Here is a 20,026-nt window from a genome sequence, read left to right on the forward strand (position 1 = left end):
TCAGGACAAAGAGTATCCACACATTTCAGATGAAAAATTATTTTAATTCTCAAGATGATAAAAATAATTTTGTGAACTCTGTAAACCATTGCATAACTGTAGTGTAACAATTTAACAAGTGTTAACAAACTAGTAATACACTACAGAAAATATGCGGTACACAATCCTCAATGTAGAAAAAGAAAATATCTAGAATTCTAAGACTTGCACCTATTTTTGTGTTCACAACACAAAAAATATCAATAAACCAACAGAATTATTTCTACGCTCATCAGTAGAGAATTTCTTACATATCGATACAGCTTGCCACAAAATATGGGATGTATTTTTTATTCTATAAATAATATCTAAACCCACTGACATTTAGTAAATAAATTCATGAAATGCAGTTTCCTCAGATTTAACATTCTAGATTCGATCGCTGTATTACCCTGAGAAACACACATTTCTTTCCTCATGTTTCCACATTAGGCTGACAAATAGAAACTTGCAAACTTGCATTTGTTTTAGTTCTAATAAATTTTATTGAATAGCAGTTTACAACTAGATGCTACATCATAATGAATTAACTGCGCTCCATAATATCCAGTGACCTATTCATTGAATATCTAATTTAGAACAATACATTCAATATTTCAGGGCTTCAATGTTAAAATAACATTTCTACTGAAATTCTCTAAAGTCTATGGAACGACCGGTTCCACATTCAGATTATTTACCTTTGACAACACGCGTTGTACTTGACTTAATTTGAACAGATCCATATATCATACTCATATACATGTACAAGATTGCATAAATCTTCAGGCTCCATTTTCATAATATTAAAAACAGAAAGACAACACAACAACTAACAATAATGCAAAATAGATTTAACTATTTCAATGCAGAGCATAATGATACATCTACTACAGTTCATTTACAAGATTCTTCCCATTTGGTGCTTTTTTTCCTTACAAACTAAAGGTTTTTGGTGCCTAATGACAAATTGAGATCAGGATCGTTTGAATATTGCTGTTTTTTTTTCCTTTTGTCTGAATGAAATGGCAAATACAGACCGAGACAGACAGTTATCAGTCATCCACAACATTTGCTGCCTCCTGTTGGGACCTTTTTCCTTTCAGCTTAAGTGACCTGGGTATTTTGTTATCACATCGTGGTCCGTAAAAACACTTTAAGGCACTGGACTTTTGATTCTAATTTAGCTGATTATATTTTGTCATCTGTCTCAGAGGCATGTTCTCTTTATACCAATCGTCATAATGTGTTAAAGGCACAGATTGACTGGAGGGTGTCACTGGTCCGTTATAAATTGAAGAAATTTAAATGTAAAGAAATACAAGCTGTGCTTACCATGTGGATATTTCAATCCTTTTTTAAAAATTAGGGCTGGTAGACGGCTAGAAAGATAAGGGCCAACAAAAACAACAGATTTAATCACGTCTGTATCTGCCATTAACGTTTGTCACAATCATCATCTGTCCCCCTGTAATTTCACAAACACGAAAACTAATTTGGACCACCGCTTGAAGAAAACAAAACTAAGAGTCAGAGAGAAATAAAGCACCTTACAGTCACTGTAGGCCGACCATAACAGCATATAATGCATAACCACCAATTTCCAAAGTGATTGAGATTATGTAGTTCAACGAAATCAACAAAACAAAATCAACTTCAAAACACAACTGTGGTGAAGTTTATATGGCCACTTCAGAAGCACAAATGTCATCACCTTTGACATTCCTTCACTGTAGACAACGATTAAACCGACACTGAGTCCTCGCTTAAGGTCAGCATGTGCTCGCCAGTATTGCACAAGCCTGCCATAAACGCCAACACGAAATCAAATACGCAAACACTTTTTTCGAAGGATCTGCCCCATGCATTTTTTTGTTCATTTGTGTATCGACTCACTAATTTTGAGATAGAAAAAGATGCCATTAATCACTGTTAATGAACAAGAACTAGTTAAGGTACTAGGTGATTACGTTTTAAATAATTTTAGGTTTACACTGAAATCAAACAAAAAGGATGAAATGTAGTACAAAAGAAACGACGAGAGTACAGGTCTTTGGTAAAACTGCAAAAAATGGGCTCTAGTCCATTAATGTTGTGGCATAGTCCTGCTGTTTACTCACTAAGAGGACATTCTGTCTGTCCCACTGAATGACATATCAAAACAAAACCTGTGACAGTGACAGAGCTGGACTTTGCTCTGTTTTGCCCCTTTTTAACTTTTTGCACACTGTTCACACATACAGGCTGATCAGTCCTATACAATAGCGATTATTTAAATTCTCTTTCAAGGGCGAATTTTCCCTTTCAAATACATTTTTTGGACGACTATAAGAACACCCCTTTGGTTCATTTTTTTCAGATTATCACACTAGACATCATTCACTGGATTGGCTTCACAGGCGAAACAAAATAAACCAAAGGATCCTGTGAAATTAGCTGCACTTTACACTGTTCTCCAGTGTATGAGGGGAAAGAAGAACACAAATAACTTCAATCAATCCAAAAAAAATAAAAGGGACGATCTACAGCAGTACAGGTCTGTGACATCATTCTAAAGTGGTTTACAAAAGGACTGAAAGTTTGACTCTGATGGATTTACAAATGAAGAGTTCAATCAAAAGAAGGATCAAATTAGATACGAATGTTTCTGAAATCTGAGCTGTGGATGCACAACATTCAAACATCTAAATGTTTAACAAGAAACTACATCAATACCTTTTCCAGTAGCAGCGAAGCTTGCAGAAGTATTAGCCTTTACTACACTAAATATAACTCAATACAAATATTCTGGCAGTGAGACACAGTGCGAACTTTTTTTCTTCTTTTTTTTTTTCTAGCTGGTTTATATATCGCAATAACATGCAATACCAGACGTGTTAGCCTGCCTGTAATGCTGTAAGATAATCATGAAAATGCTAAAACACCATAACTTTTCTGGATATTTTCCTCTGAGTTGCTTAGTTGTCATATACGTGAATGTAAACAATGCATTTTCCCCATATTTATAAGTAGCAAAAGGTGTACCTGGAGATACATGATTTTCTATAGAATCTTAAAGCAAGAATAAAAAGATTTTTAAACACAGTAGAAGGTCATTTCAATTACACAAACCAAAGCACGAATCCTATGCAAAAAAACAACTTACAAGTTAACTACGGAATTCTTCATTCGCTGCAGATTTATCACAACAAAACTAAGTAACTGAAATGTTTCAAAAGCATTTTTTCAGATGTTGCTTTACAAATTCATGTGCCCTGTTTGCATACTCCCAAACATTTAATTGAAAAAACTAATTTCAAAGACTGAAGCTGCACCGAAAGAGCACCACGGCCGAGGAATGAGTGGGTGGGTGTTTCTAAAGCCTGGGTTATACTACTGCGTTGACGCTACGCAGCAGGGTCGACACGGACGTGAGCACTACAAACTTCTACGTCGATGTCCGTGACGCGCAGCAATACTCCAAAATGCTTGAGGGCAGTGTGGTCTCTCTGATAGCCGCTGAGTTTTCTGTTTACTTTTCCACAGCGATTCAGAGCGTATTTTGTTTTGCTGTTTATCAGACAGCATTGATTATGGGGAAGAATAGAGAGGACACATCGGAGGAGATGAAAAACACAGCCGATGTGCGACGATGTCTGGGATCCCAGAAGTGCTGTAAATGCGGACGCCGAGCGGACCAATCACAGGGCTTGCAGTCCGAGTCGATTCAACAAGTAGTTACATTTCGGAGGAGGTGCACATCAGCTAGGGCTCTGCGTAGGTGCGGGAGCTACGCAGATCTACGGGTAGGCTACACCAGGGATTCCCAAACTTTTCAGCCTCCAAAGTCTTGCAACCCCCACTGTCCCTCAAAGTGACTTAATGTTGCTTAATTTAGCCGGTCTGCAGAAATTTAGCCTACCTATATGAGCATGGGGATGTGTTTCCTGTGCCGTTATGACTGAACCATTCTGTAAGACAGCACACGACCCCTCATTTGTGTCTCGCGACCCCCCAGGGGTCCCGACCCACACTTTGGGGAACCCCTGGGCTACACCATCGAATCGATGCAGAAGTATAAATCAGGCTTAAAAGGGGAGAGGGGCGGTTGTAGTCAGGACACAGGCACAGACAATGTTTGATTTGAACTATCTTCAACAGAAATACTCGACGGGGTTGGGGCCAAATACAGAGGAATTTTTTTAGATATACTTTATATACAAATAGTCATAAACATGTCTATGCTTCTGCTAAGTTAAAAAGACGGTACGCCCAAACCTGTGCACAAGCTTCACCTACTTGTGTCTGCTCGGACAATTCTACACATGACCTTTCAACTAAGGCAAGGCACTTTAGAGTTAGAGGCCGATATGTTTAGGCTAGATTCCTACAAAAATCACCATTTCAGGCTTTTAGCAAATACAATACATGCTTCTCCTAATGCCTAGGCTATATAAATCTCTACAAAAACAAAAGCTAACTGATTGAAGAACAGCCTCAACATGTAGCATGTGCCTCACTGATATTACAGCTGCTGGTTATGCCTAAAATGCATTTTTAGTTAGCACTTATTTGATTGAAATTTTATAAATCTAACTATGAAAGTAGAAACTATTAAGTACTTTGTCTATTAAATCTTAATAATATGCAGAACCATGCCGTGATTTAACGATAGGAAACATGAAATATTCTAACAATGTTTCACAGTAGACGCAAAAGCTTCAGATATTAGCTTATATAGAAAAAACATTATAGATCTAAAAAAAAAAAAGAAAAGACACAAAAGAATACCTACAAAGCAGCTTAAAGCAAAAAACGTCTATATACCCTTTAATAAAGTCCCAGGTCAACAAAGTGCTTTAGTAAGAAATCTAAGTTCTTCAGAAAGTTGGTCAAAATGATGATGCTTGACTGGCTGTGATAAAAAAAATGGGGATTCAGGGTTTGTGGATTTTCTTAAAGAGGAACACAGCAACATAAGTTTACAAAATTATTTAGATCTGCTTATTAACATTCAGCACTAACACTGAACATGACTAGTTCATCCCTCATACTGTGAGTCTGTATTCATTCATCCTAAATATTCAAGTACTTTTGGTACAATGACGTGAAACAGCGACCATTTACACACCAGCTGCTCATTCTGCACAGGAGACGAGCACGCACATTCTTCAGGGGGGAGATAAAAACTTGATCTCATTTTTGCTGCATTCCTCTTTAATAAATAAAAAACCCACTCTGACTTTTGCTCATTTTATGTTTCTTATCACATGACTGCTCCATGATGACTCATCGCTTCTTGACAGTTTTTGTTTTTCAGCGTTTTCACAGTGAATTCTTTGTATTTCAGATCCCAAACTTCAACGCCTCCAGCTTATAACAGCAAAATACAAACTTCTCATTATTTTTCCTGGTTATTGTTTTAATTTTGATCCCAAATTGGGATTATTTTTAAATCCCTGTATGGAGGTTAATATAATAGCATACTTTGATACTAGAATAAAAGGTGCAGTGTTGATCAAACTTTGTTCAACCTCTGAATTATAGAAACTATGACCTGAAGACATAGGCTATCAAAGATACAGATTTTAAAATGTGTAAAATCTGGTCTGATCCCAGGGATTAACTTCCTCTCCCTCACCTTTTAAAACAATATCACAGATTTGCTCTGACTGGACTCTTAAGTGCCTTTCGCTACAAATTCCCCAAGAGGCAATTTTCATTTTTAAGTGCAGTGAAGTCTCTTTTATTTACAAACAGCAAAAAATTAAAGCGGAAATACAAACTCCACCATGTCTTTGTGTAAACAGCTTTCAATCAGGATGCTGATTGCAGGGTTTTTTTGTTTCATGTAAAGAGCATTTTGACAGGTAACAATGCATATTTGCATTTTGTTTGCAGAGAGAGCAGCTGAATTATGCATTCAGTAAAATTGTGCTCTTGATAAAAGCGTAAACGGGAAGAGGATCTGTGTCCTTAAATCTGCCAAATCATGATCCAGTATTTCAAAATGAGCATTCAATTTTGATCAAGTTAAATGTAATTCAACTGGAGAGCATGCACATTGAGCATGATGATGTTCACATAAAATGAGCAAAGTCCATCAGAACTGAACCATCTTATTTGTAATACTCTTCCTTTTGTCAGTCAAACATCATTTGATTCTAAATTAATTTAATCAGACATTGCTTTTTAGAAAATGTAATATCTATGAATATTGTCAAAGGGTTAATTCTTTAAATAGTACCTCGAGTAATTATACATCACCACTTCAATGTTTTCGTTCTACAGTCGGGACATTCTGTCTTACTAGGCGCACACTTCTCACATAGTACATAATGTTGGCAAGGCTGCAGAACAATCATGCTTTTGGCAAACTATACATTTCTTTGACTGAAGCATATATATTACCTGTTGGGGGAGAAAAGAACGAGTATCAGCTGCAACGTAGGGAAACAGATCATGCAGGCATCTCAGATGTGCATGCTTGATGACAAAGCGTGGATCTGAATGATAGCCTGATAAACTGCTGTTGTTTCTAAACTATGTACATGCTACTGATGAAATGCTGTGTGTGATCTAGTCTTTCTTACCCCGTCTATAAGGTCTAGGTCATTACGCAGCTGACTCTGGATGGAGTGGAGCTTTGACAAGGGGAGCTGCTCCAGCTCTCCGTAGCTACGTAGGAGGGGTGTTCCGGGGGTGCGACAAAGTGCGTCAAAGTCCCCTTGGAGGTCTTTTAGCTTGCGGTCGGTCTCCTCCCATTTATGTTCCGCTAGCTGACGCTCCGCCTCTGCCGTTTTCGCTTGTTCCTTTGCTTCATGAGCTTCTTTCTGGCAAGCTTCACACGCCTGGAAAGAATTCCGACATTGCAATTACGACACACTTACCTACGTATGACTAATCATTTTGTTACACTAAGATGTGTGTTGAAATAACAATGTATTTGTGAACTCACTTGTTTAACTTGATGCCAGGCCTCCTCCCATTGTTTGATCTTCCTCTTGGCTTCGTCCAGCTCTCTGAAGAGGCGGGCTAGATCTGTGCTGCTGGTTAGGCTGCTGAAAACCGGAGATGGACTCGGAGAGAAGCTGCCGCTCACAAAGTCCCAAATGTTACTAGCTCCTCCATTCAAACCTGTGTGTGTGAGATGTGTTCAGATTAAAAGATCAAGCCAAAAGGTCAAAATATAGTCACTCAAAACTTGGCCTTCAAAATGTCTGTTCAGTCTTACCCCTTCAAAGAATAATAAGCTCATGCTTTCTAAGCCGGCATTTATGTTTTAGATTTAAATCTCTACTAACAGAGAAAGTGTCAGATGTTATCAGCTCACCCAAAGAATTCTGTGAAGAGGAGGTGGGTGTTCCCAGCATGCCATGCTCTTGCTTAGCTAACATGTTTGATGAGTGATTTTGCTGCGATACCGCCCCGGACAGCAGGGACTGCGACAGGGACTGGGAGAGGGAGCTGAGAGGGGAGGTGGAGAGCGATGACGAGGAATTAAAAGAGGACGATCGAGCCAAAGAGCCAGGAATGTTCACCGGGGCTGATCCGAGCATCCTCTGACCTGCGGGAAGAAAGCGCACTTTGAGATTACTTTCTTTTTCAAATAACATCCAAGCAAAACCTTATCAGCAAAAGAAGCAAGTCAGGTGTCCTTACTTGCAAGCCCCATACTGTTGTCTTGCTCCTCTAAGTCCTTATCAAGAGATGCAACGTTGATGTCACTGAAGTTGAGATCCAGAGCAGATCCTTAGGGGAAGAGAAACAACATTTAACAACAAAATACTCAGCAGCTCCACTCTTTCATAAAGCAAGTTACACCATTTCTGTGTATAGCCTATGTATTTATTATTTATTGATTTATTTATGTTAATTTATATTCATTCATTATTATTGTTATAGTAATTATTACAAGTATTATTATTAGTATTATCATTATTATTACCATGATAAAACATGTATAATTATTACTATTAGCATGTATTATTGTTTTCTTATTTTTATTTATTTATTTATTTTGTAATTTATATTCATTCTGTATTATTGTTATTGTTAATATTACAACAATTATAATTTTTAGTGTAATTGTTATTATTACTATTATTATTGTTAATGATATAACAATTATTACTATTATTATTATTATAATTTATTATTGTTGTTTTCTTATTTCAATTGATTTATTTTTATTATTATTATACTCCTTATTTATTTTTTAAAATGATTATTATTTTGTAGCATATTTTGTAATGGTGATTGTGGGCAAGGGAGGAGGCTGATAACCCAACAAAAATATATTTAAATTTAAATAAATAAAATTACACAGCAGCTGTGCTCAAACAAGCGGGTTAACAGTTAACTTTAAATACACACACCTATGACAGACTCCACTGTGTTACTGCCCGGGTAAAAGGGAGTGGCTTTTGCATTCATTGTTGATAAGGTGGTGGGTGATGAACTATCTGAGCCAATACTAGAAGCCAAGCTGGATGTTATACTGGAGGTAAAGCTGGATGCCAGAGGGTTCACCGCAGAGAATACAGTGTTTTGTGCCTGGAGAAAAAAAAAACAGGACAGGTTACTTTTACGTTCTAACATTGTGACTGTTTTAGTCACGATATTAAATAAATAAATGCACTTTTTTGGAGGAAATTAAGCATTTTTTGCAAGGTTAAAGTACCTGTTTTTCTTGGTCCATCATTTTGTGATCCATCTGCCCCTTGTTCTTAATCTGAAAATGTAAAAAATTACACAAACACAGACAATTTTAATGACAAAACTCTAATTTTCACATCCAAAAAGCATTCCCTACTTTTTTGTTGCACTAAATCATCATTTCATTTCCTCAACAAAGCTAACTGTGACTCTGTGTGGTGCTTTAGAGCAGCATTTACTTCTTATTATTGTAATGAAGTGTTAGTCTGTTAGCTTGTCTGCCTGTTATTCATACCTCCAGGGATAATTTAAACAAGTGACATTCATTTCTAACTACAGAATCAAACTCAGGATCATCATACAGAAACGTAAAGTGATCAAATGAAAATGACATGGCAAATAAAGAGTGATAAAATCAATGAAAGTGATTTCAAGTACATGACAGTGACACACTGAGCATAGAGGCTTTAGTTATCGGTCTCATCTGTTTGTAGTAAAGCTAAGCAGAGCTGTACGTGTACCTGATCCTCACGTTCAAAGCCCGGAGCTTTAGGATAGTTAGACGTCAGAGATGAGGCACTGGAAGTGGTGGACTCTGAACATAAACTACTGTTAGTTAAGGATTTGGGCCTGCAGATGGATCCCACAGGGGATAACAAACAGTCGCTTCCTGAGCTTGGCGTTACAGTTGAGCTATTTGAACATGAAACCTGAGAAAGAGAAGCGAATGTGATCTTAATGAAAAACAAAAGATGAAAACAATTTTTTTTAAATCAATATCGTGTGTCAACTTCCTGCCTCATGTTATGCATTGTGCATAGTGAGCGGGTGGTTATGTCAATCAGATTACCTTTAGAGTGAGACACTAAGTCTGGGTCCAGCTCATCTTGTCACCACCTGCTCACTATACATTATCCCTCACTGAGAGTCTCTTTTGAGGAGCCAACTTTACATAACAAGCTATTTTGCTATTTCCTTAAATTAAATATTCAATGAGTGTTTGCCTCTATCCCTTTAAAACAATGTATGATATGTAAAACTGTTAAATAAAATAGTGGCAATGGCAAAGTAAAGAATAAAAACATGATGGAAGAGAACAATGGGAAAACTGTACACATGCTGACATGTAAATGATTGGTTTGATTCAACTTAATGTTCTACCTGTGATATAAATCTAAATGTTTTTTTCCAGTTTGTCTACATATAAAATCCAGCTTCAGTTGATTCTGATACATTTCAAATCAAAGTCCCAACAAAGGCAACACATGAAACCTACACTTCCTATTTGTCCGTTGCTACTGCTTGCATTTGAGTTGGAGTTCCCTCCACTGCTCCACTCACTGACAGGACACTCTGAATACTGCTGAGAGCCCAGCTGTGACTGTGAACTGGACTGTATCACTGTTAGCAATGAGCTCATGGTCTCTTCTGTTGAGGGAATTCCTAAAAGCATGAAGAGGAAAGGGAATTAATCATCACATGAAGAGTAAATGAACAGGTAGATAACAGCAAGCATCTATTATTAAGAAGTTTAAGCTAATCAGGGCACATTTTCAAATCTGGGTAGACCTATAAAATAACTTGAAATGTGTGTTTAAAACATTTGAGCTAAAAATCTCCTATATCGCTAGTTCTAAGCACAGAGAGAGAAATAAGAGAAACGTTCACTTACTTTCTACATGTGCAAACGCACAAAACGGCCCCCTGGGACAGTATCCAGTTTGTCGCATATCATTGCATTTGGTAGATTTGTAGATCTGAGACAAAGAAAACAATCACAATCCAATCAGATGCAAAGTTATGTCTGACTTCGGCAAAGCTGTGACGCTGCAAAGTCACTGAGGAAACAATCAAACCTAATCAATACCACTTCTCAAACTTGCAGCAATGTTTCACTTTGAAATAATGTGGTGTGATATAATAAGTGTTTTGGTGACAGGATGAGTGAGTCTATATGGCTATTTTGCTACTATTTCACTTCAAAGAAAACCTATATTACACCTGTTTATTCTAAGACACCATAAATCCACTCACCTCTGGGTGAAATTGCTGTTCAGTACGAGAGTGACAATACTGGCAACTGTCTCCACTGTCGCACTTCGAGGGCTCTCCCCATTCATCCCCATGTTTCACATTGGGACACGGGGTGGACCTGCATTCACAGAATCGGAACCTTTAAGTAACTGCAATCACATCTCTTCATTGTGTTTTATTTTCTTGAACTTAACCTCCACTAAGTCTTACCTATACTTGTATTTCCTAGGATTCCGTCTCCGGTCTCTACTGTTGTGGTAGTGAGGGCAAGCGTAGCCTTGTCTGCATAGTCTTGGGGGCTTGGTGCACTGCTCTGTTTTATAGTTGGCTAGAACAAAATTGGTGTCTGCAAGATAAGAGCGAGGCATTCATGTTGTGTCACTTTTATCTTGCACAGGTGTAAGTGTGTTACTTTGCATTGCTGAAGCACTTTAACATGAGGTTGGGGGTAACTCACCTTGCCACCGGGGGTCTTCTGTGAGAGTTTTCTCAATCATAGCTTGGCTAGCTAACACACCCGGCTGCAGATCAGGAATACCTTCCCCAGACCCCAACTGTCCATTCTGAAGAGCCTCTTGTGCTTGGATCTCCCTGTGGAGAAAATGATGGTTAGTTTTATCCTGAATACTCAGAAAAAGTTGGAAAAAGATCCCTGACAAGGGAAAGGTCTTCAAAAAAATGAAGGAAGGGGTTCTTCCTGGACTCAGGAGGTTGTAAGTTGGAGATGTTCTTTGGATAGAGATACAAGCAGAAAACCAAGAAGAACTTCCAAGGCACTCTCTTCCAAGCGTTTCGGCATCAAGGCTTCATCAGGAAGTCAAACAGTCTGTTTTCTTGGTTTGCTAAGGACATGGTCTTGTTAGGAAAAATGTACTTGTGGTCTGAGAGAGTTACATGATTTGAAAAGGTCAAAGCCAAATTCACTGACCTCTCTCAACAGCCAATCAGCATCCAATTTCAACATTTAACAGGATATTTATTTCAAAAGATGTCTGAAGTGTAAGATTTTTAAATATTACAATTTTTTTTTAAAGATTTTAAAAAAAAAGTAAACACTAAATTAAATAAAAGACACACTTAAGGGGGGCGTGTAACACCATTTTACTTTACAAGTTTCTAAATTTAACCCCTCACTTCACACAACGACCCTTTGTTTAAATTTTAATTGTCAGCTGACTTCCCCCAGGCTCTTTCAGCAGCATACAGCTCAAAAGAAGTCATGATAACCTCAAATCAAATGTTTGTATTTGCCTTTAATTCATTGACCCACGCCTTTAAAAGCTTTAAACAACCCAACTGTATCACAGTGGATCCATTAAACCCCAACAATAAAGATATTCTGCTTATGTTGTGTCTAATTTAGCCGTTTTGTTCGTTTCATTGTGAGTCTTGTGAGTGAAAAGCTTGGCAGGGAAAACAGAGGCCACTATTTGCTTTGTATGTCACCTGATATCATAGACTGGAGGTCGGAGATCATGTGGCCCGTGAGCAAACGCACAGTGGAGGCCATTCTTCACACAGTGCCCTCGAGCGTCTGTCTCATGGATGCAAGTACCCGTCTTGTAGTAACGGAGATGGTACTTGCGCTCTGTGTCACCAGTGGTCCGGTGTAAATAAGGACAGCTGAGGAAGCAAGAACACAAGAGTGAAATAATTCATCAGCTGATCTTCATAAAACATATAAACCAAGAATTATTGGCACAAGATTGTATAAATGCAGAAACAGCCCTTAGAAAATTTACATTAAATGCAGCAAAATCCTGTTTTATTTGTCTGATCATCCTCCAAGATCAAGATGTAGCAAATCATATAACTGTGCAGGCTGCATGTCTCACATTACGCAGCTGTTTAAAGCATGAAATAGGCATCCACTGCACTGAATCTAACACAATGGTCCATCGTCCATCATTATAACACAGGGCTATTCATTCAGCTGCACACCTCTCTAATAATTGATAATATTGCTTTTTTTCCACCCATTTGCAATGCCTCAAGAAATGTATGTCCAATAAGCCTCTTCAAAAACCAATTTTCCATTTCTTGAGTAGCAACAGTTGCTATAGCAACACATAAGGTCATACAAAAATAGCAGCACATGGCAGAGGAGGAGGGTGAGGACTGCTGTAGTTCATTTTCTATTAACATAATAATCTGTCTTTTTTTCAGTTCTAATTGAGACTCTGATACATGATGAGCTGTTTCTAGGTCACATATAATATAAGCTGTGGTTTAATATTCGTCCTGTTGTTGACATCTCGTGCAAGAATTGACAAATCAAAGTCCCTCTTCTGACGTGTGAAACTAACAGAGCCTTTAATGTCACTTATAAGAAAATACCATAGACTGTGTCCGTGATGTCACCCATCTGTCCCTGAGCACTGTATTGAAGCCAATCGTCGATGGGAGCCATATTGATAATGCTGAACTCAACCAGGCATAGTGTGAGGTAAAGAGGCGGGCTTGGAGCCTCCTATACAACAGCTAGTCCCTGGTTTTATGCATAGTTTTTATCTGACCTTCCCTGCTGCTTTTACTTGTTTTTATTCAACTACAGTGTCTTTAACAAGTGTCTGCATTTTACTGTTTGTTTTTTAACCCTGTTTTTATTCTTACTGCCCTTTTATTATGCCCTTTAGCACTTTGAGATTTGTTCCAAATGTAAAGTGCGTGATAAATAAAATATATTATTATAATTATCATTATTGCTCCCGCCTGCCAGTCAAGTCAGTCATGTCCTTAAATGTGCAAAACTCGTGTTTGTAATATCCTCTAGAAAAAATCCCCTGATGTAGCCCCAAGCTGTTTTTTTTTTAACTCAGCTGTAAACATGTTTATTAATACTGTAAATATCATCTTTTTTGAATCGGTGTATATATGGTTTCCAGTGTTTCTGCAGCCAGCCTCAAGGAGACGCTCAATGAACTGCAGTTTATAACACTTTCGCATGGGCTTCATATTTTGAGACCGGAGGTTGCCGATTAAATCTGCTGTTGTTAGTCGTGATATAAACATCAGTTCTGGGAGAAATTTGGAATGTCAACACAATCCCTCCCCTCTCTGCTGTCGTAACACCGCCCACAAAAGATTGTTGTGCTTGATTTGAGGAAGTAGTGGTTTCCCAGCTAATCAGGGCGACGTAGTGGGGCGGCCACTCGACCAATCAGGACAGAGGGTTGGGGAGTAGCTCTGATTGGTCCGTGATAACGGGAACGAGGGGAATAATAACATTGCTTGATACAAAGGCATTGGAAAACACAGAGATTTTGCCATACTCTCAAAAAAAAGTTCTGTTTTTTTACACCATTCCTACCAACAGCAGCTTTAAAGGACCACTATGGGCAGGAGACTTTTTTTAAGATACCATGAAATGTTGATGCAACAATCCACACAGAGTCATTTGCGTAAAATAACAGCATCAGACACATAATGTTGGAAAGAAACAAGAGACACTGACATTTAGTCTTTGTTTTCTTCAAAGAGAGTGGTTCAGTTATCATGCAAAGGGAAAGTTTGAACAGTAATGTCTGTCTGTAAACAACAAAGAGAATAATATTAATAATAATAATAATAACTGATAGGACTTATACAGCGCTTTTCTGGATACTCAAAGTCGCTTTACAGAAAGTGCGAAAAATAAATAAAACACAACAAAGACAGAGGTGGGGCAGGAGTGGAAGTCATGTGTTGTAGGCTTTTTTGAACAGGTAGGTCTTGAAGTGTTTTTTAAAGGATTGAAGAGAGTTAGAGTTTCTGATGTGTGAGGGGAGAGAGTTCCAGAGAGTTGGGGCAGCGATAGCAAAGGCCCTTTCCCTGAATATGTGGTGCTTGGTCTTGGTAATATGGGAATGGAGATTGGCATCTGATGATCTGAGGCGGCGAGATGGGGAGTGGCGTTTGAGGAAATCGGTCAGGTATGAAGGGGTGAGATTATTAGATTATTGAGGGCTTTGTTGGTGATGAGCAGGATCTTGAAGTGGATTCAGTGCTGTATGGGGAGCCGGTGGAGGTGCTGAAGGATGGGTGTGATGTGAGCTCTCTGGGTGAGTATCCAGGCAGCTGAGAGAATTGGTGTCTTACTAAAGGACCACTATGGGGAACAGAGGAAAGCCAGAGGAATAATAGATCAGCCTGGCCACATTCTCTTCTCTGACTTTTCTCTTATGCCCTCTGGGCGGTGCTATCATGCACCCCGAAGGAAAACAAATAAGTTATCTAACTCATTTATACCTTCAGCTATCATGCTGCTAAATGCTGAGAGGTAAAGTGGTGTGTCTTACTTCCTAATGCATTGTATTTAATGTCTTTATTGGTGATCCTGCTGATCTGTTGGCACTGACATGTGAATGGGAATGTGTTTTTCTATATGCTGCTGTGAATTTTTTGCATTTGTTTGTTTAAGGCAGGGTAATCTATAAACTGAATTGCCCTTCAGGGATTAATAAAGTCGTCTGAACAGAGACATTTTTGAAGATGCCCTGAATGTTGATGCAACAACCTACACAAAGAGAATAACAGCATCAGACACATAATGCTGGAAAGAAACAAGAGACACTGACATTTAGTCTTTGTTTTCTTCAAAGATAGTGGTTCAGCTAATCCACATAAAGTGAAAGTTTAAACAGTAATGTCTGTCTGTAAGCCACAAAGAGAATGCATGCAACAATAAGTGCAGAGAGGAGGGGCCCTTTTAAGGCCCTGAGAGGGGGAATAAATGAAACATACTGTTCACAACACAGTCATCAAAAAGAACTACATTCTCCTTTGTAAGGAAATACACAACAAAATATCAGTCATTTTCTTCATTATGCGCTCATTAGTCTTCCGTAATATTCACTTCAGTGCTGGAAATGTATCACTGCAAAACAAAAGCAAAAACATGCTGTCCTACAGGAATTTCCTACAGTTTAGACAATAATTCATTTAAAAAATACCAGGGATACACCAAATTTTCGGCCGAAATGGCCCAAAAGTGCATTTTTGGTTTTCGTCCGAAATACTTTTATCACCGAAACAACACGGCTGAAACAGAATTTTGTGATGACGCAAGCAAAAACTGCGGCCAGTACGCGCTTGTCTGGATAAGGGCCAACATGTCTGCATTCATTATTCCTTTAATTGCAGCACTAAAGCGTCTCTTAAGCAAAGAGGTTGAGATGGACCACGGAGTGAAAACAATGAAAAGTACACTATTAGAGTCTGTCAGCACATGTTTCACTGAGATCTATTCGGATCCTCTGCACTCCATCGTGACTGTACTTGATCCGCGTTGGAAAGATCATTACTTGGATGTTGGAATAAAGCAGAGCACACGAGAAATGATCCAGGCAGCGATGGATGCGGAGAACCCGCTTGGAGACGGAGAAGCGCACAGAGCAGGAAGGACAACATAGCAGAAAAAAGGACTCGTCTCTCTGAACCAGATGAGGGGCATGCACCCTCGTTGTCTGATATGTTCAACGAGATCCTTGATTTTAGTGAGGTTAGTACACAGTCAGAGCCATAAATGCAATTGTAGGGGAGACCAGGAGAGGTGTAAAAATTTTTGACATTCATGTCTATAACTTTGAGCTCTTTTAATCCAGTGTGTTCAAACTGCTATACAAACTAGCTTCAAGTGTCTGCTAATAAATGGCCTAGAAAATGCCTGTGCAACACAAACAGAAAATGCATGGCTTAATCTCAAATCCAAGGAGTGAAATGTTACAACTGTCCTCGGTCTCCCTACTAATAATTGGCATAATAATTTATTTCGGTGTTTCAGTTTTCGGCCTTGGTTTCCTCATTTTCAGTTTTGGCCAAGAATTTTCATTTCATCCCTAATAATAATAATACTTTTATTTATATAGCATCTTTTGAAAACCACGGTTTACAAAGCGCTTCACAAAGTGCACATAAAAACAAACACAAAGAGTACTCTACAGCAGACAGACTATAAAATTAAAATTACACATTAGGAAGACAAACACAAAAGACCCAAACAATGGTTCAACACCACAACCCAACGATAAGAACTGAAACCAAGGGACTAAGAAAATAAGATAATCTAGAATATAAAAGGAAAGAAAGAATAAAAAGGGGCTACACGCAGTAAAAGGAATAAAGCATTAAAAGAGGGATACAAGGAATAAGGTGAAATAAAAGCAAATCAGAGATTTTAAACAATCTCTGATTTGTTTGTTTATTTATATACTCTAATTGCATATCTAATGTTTAATTTATTTTGTGTAAAGTGTCTTAGAGAAACTTTTAAAGCGCTTTTATAAATAAAATGTATTATTATTATTACAAAGTCCTCAATATAGGTAAAGCATTTAAGGACATCAGACTGTTGAACAGTAACGGAGGCCACAGACTGCACCACGCTGACCACTTGACCCCCCCCCCTGAAACCTTTTTAATACTGCCTGTAATTACTTCTATTTAATCTAAATTCCATTGTAACATTGTATATTTAAATTGTATTCTAGCTTTATTTATCTATTTTTTTTTTTTTTTTTTTTATTAAATTTTATTTTATTTTACTTATTGAAACTTCTTCTTGATTGTACTTATGTCTGGGTTGCTGTAACAACTGAATTCCCCCCCCTGGGGATCAATAAAGTAATATCTTATCTTATAAAAATTAAAGGAAAATGAAATGGGATATAAAGTAAAATGATAATAAAGGCAGTAAGAAGACGACATCACATAAAAGCAAATCTATAAAAGTGAGACACATACAGACACATCCGCACAATAGAGACCCATCACACACACATGCACCCAAGTACATGGTCCTCTTTCTAAACATGTCAACAAAGCATTTATCAGCAGCTCAGCAGCTGCATCATGACACTCTCATTGAAGGATGTCAATAACAAAAGCAGGGACTTACTCGTCTCCATCGGGACAGATGCCTGTGGTCTCGTCGTATTTGGTGCAGTAAACGTCGGGGCTGTAATTAAAAGTCCCGTCTCTTCTTCTTATGGGTCGTCTTCGCCGCTGGTTGAGGAAATGCCAGTGAAAGCACGTAAAGGGTCTGTGCTGCGTACACTTGTGCTGAAGAAACAACGGGCACTGCTCGGTCCTGAACTCCTTCAAGTATCTGAAACAACGTGTGGAAACAAAGAACCCCGTCAAGAACCGGGATTTTAAATCATTACTGACAAAGAAATGAGTCGAATGGGAAAATAAAAGTTAGGAGACAGTAATATATAATGTTCTGCTGCTAGTGTTGTAGCCTACTGTGTATTTTGGGTCACTAGCGTTAGCTTGGTATTCACAGAGAAAACTACGTCCCTTTTTGACGTAACACTTGTTGAAAGTCACGCAGCGTACGTGAATAAATGTGCGTAGCAAGAGGGAACTCAAAATAAGGCCGAGCTATTTACAAGCAGCGAGTTCCTGGCTAATCGTTTAGCAGACCGAGTTGACGGTATAACATTCAACCCATTAATCAAAACAAGTCTTTAACTCTATCAAACAGTATCAAACCATTCTGTTAACCTTTTGCTTATCAATAAATACATTTAGGAATTCCGAGTTTCCCACACTCGGGGTGATGTCGTTAGCGTGCAGTCGCTGCTTGCTATGCAACGTTAGGTATAGTCACAAAGCCAGGAAAAGCACCATGTTTTAACACACACATACGAGAGTTGAGGAATGCAAGAAATGCAAACACGCAAACGTGTATGTGCTCTTAACATTCAAAGCAACAGGCTATCGTGTTTCTTCTCTGCTGCAGCTTTACTTACGTATAGTGGGTAGGTTTCTCGGTTTGAGGGGACGCATTGGCCGCCGTTTTCGAAACCGACGGCATTTTCAGTCAAAACAATGAACTGCGCATGCGCTCGGTTCTGTTGCTCGCGTGCGTGCACGTCAGCCTGCACGCCAGCGCGCTGCAAACACTGGCGCAGGGGGCGCTGATCAGCTGAGACACGACGGTCTTATTCCCCTCTGTTTATTATAAAACTCTTCAGAGAGATACAGTAGCTGATATTGTGCGTAAATGTATTCGATATAAGATTAAAATGATTCCACCATCAATATAAAGACGAGGAAGACACTCACCCTCCTAGTCTGATTTTAAATAAGGCGGAAATTATTCGGTTTAGTTTACAATTTGAAACGGTTCATTATTTTAGTTTATTTTTGGCACACAATAGATTTATCTTACCTCTAAAAGCGACACGTTACCACATTTCCAATTTTTTTTCACATTATCAATAGTGTTGGTGTAACATAACAGTCTTATTTTTAATATATGTATACTTTAGATATATTTAATTGATACATATATGTTTATTAATTTTTTCTTTATTATTATTTTTTCTCTTTCTTCATTATATAGTTGGTAAGTAATGAAGAAATTGCATGTCAAGCATAGACTGTATAAAGATGTCAAGCTGTGAAAAATCAAAATAAACAGTTAAAATAATGAAAGACATAAAAGTCTGTGTAGGACAACAGGTAATGTGTGTGATCTATTAGGTAAATTAAACGGCACCTATTGTATTATTATTATTATTATTATTATTATTATTATTATTATTATTTATTTTAAAAAAAAAATTATTCTATTTTTTAAATTTTGATTACATGTCAGTTCTATTTCTATCAATCAGAAGATTTTATAGTGTTGTTTTCATCATCTGTCAGGGGTCATGTGGATATTGCTTCAGGTAGGTGCCCCTCTAATTAATAAAACATGATGAAGTGCCCTCTGGATGCCCCTCCAATAAACGAAATGTAAGAAATGCTCTCCAAGATGCCCTCTCAAGGGGTTAAGGGTCTAATTTGTTATTTAACCTCATTATATACTGCATGTTTGGCTGTGCTTTTAGGTGTTATATATTGTAACTGAATTATTTAATTTGATTATGCGCGTGTTACATTTTTTAAAATGTGAGTTGAATTCAAATACTTTTAAATACTTTAAATCGACAATGTGAGAAAATAACAGATTAAATCTTACCATAATTTGAGTTTATACAGGAAATAGCCTTTTTACGAAGTTGTGTATTAAACACATTTTGTTTCCATCTACATAATTGAGTTTCCATCACACATTGTAAAAAAATTATCACCAGAGCACGAGGAATTCAACTTTTGCTGCTCAAAATTTCCTGGGGGGTGACCCCTAAATCCCCCTCCTATGCTTGAGCCTCACCGTGTCTGAATGAAACCTTCGCTTTGCTGTGGGTATCAGGGACTTGAAAAAGTATTCCACTTTTTTTTACTTTTTCACCCTTCAGACAGCCTCAGTATGCCACTTGTGCTCACAATTGAAGTTTTGTTTTGAGTGTTTCAAAATTGAATACATCTGCGATAAACTGTTTGATGGTGTCTGCATCATCAA

At 38.0% G+C, this 20,026-nt stretch overlaps 1 protein-coding gene across 1 annotated transcript; it reads right to left on the minus strand.

The window, feature by feature from the left end:
* Positions 1 to 500: 500 nt before the first annotated feature.
* Positions 501 to 18,550, minus strand: unkl (unk like zinc finger). The gene is made up of 16 exons (XM_034711579.1): positions 18,423 to 18,550; positions 17,564 to 17,773; positions 12,136 to 12,312; positions 11,147 to 11,280; positions 10,900 to 11,035; positions 10,690 to 10,807; positions 10,328 to 10,412; positions 9,932 to 10,098; positions 9,177 to 9,365; positions 8,681 to 8,731; positions 8,376 to 8,553; positions 7,660 to 7,749; positions 7,331 to 7,564; positions 6,956 to 7,134; positions 6,591 to 6,848; positions 501 to 6,408 (listed from the first exon to the last, which is right to left on the minus strand). Exons 1-16 carry the CDS (start codon positions 18,485 to 18,487, stop codon positions 6,322 to 6,324), a joined length of 2,358 nt encoding a protein of 785 aa, XP_034567470.1. The 5' UTR covers positions 18,488 to 18,550; the 3' UTR covers positions 501 to 6,321.
* Positions 18,551 to 20,026: the final 1,476 nt, after the last annotated feature.

Source organism: Notolabrus celidotus, chromosome 20, assembly GCF_009762535.1.
Source record: "Notolabrus celidotus isolate fNotCel1 chromosome 20, fNotCel1.pri, whole genome shotgun sequence".
Classification (NCBI taxonomy): Eukaryota; Metazoa; Chordata; class Actinopteri; order Labriformes; family Labridae; genus Notolabrus; species Notolabrus celidotus.

Coding starts and splice junctions, on each gene's coding strand:
- unkl (XM_034711579.1), bottom strand. CDS start 18,487: ATGCCGTCGGTTTCGAAAACGGCGGCCAATGCGTCCCCTCAAACCGAG. Junction 11,281..12,135: donor CCTCCAGTCTATGATATCAG/GTGACATACAAA, acceptor TTTTCTCCACAG/GGAGATCCAAGCACAAGAGG. Junction 7,750..8,375: donor CACAGTGGAGTCTGTCATAG/GTGTGTGTATTT, acceptor TCTTCCCCTAAG/GATCTGCTCTGGATCTCAAC.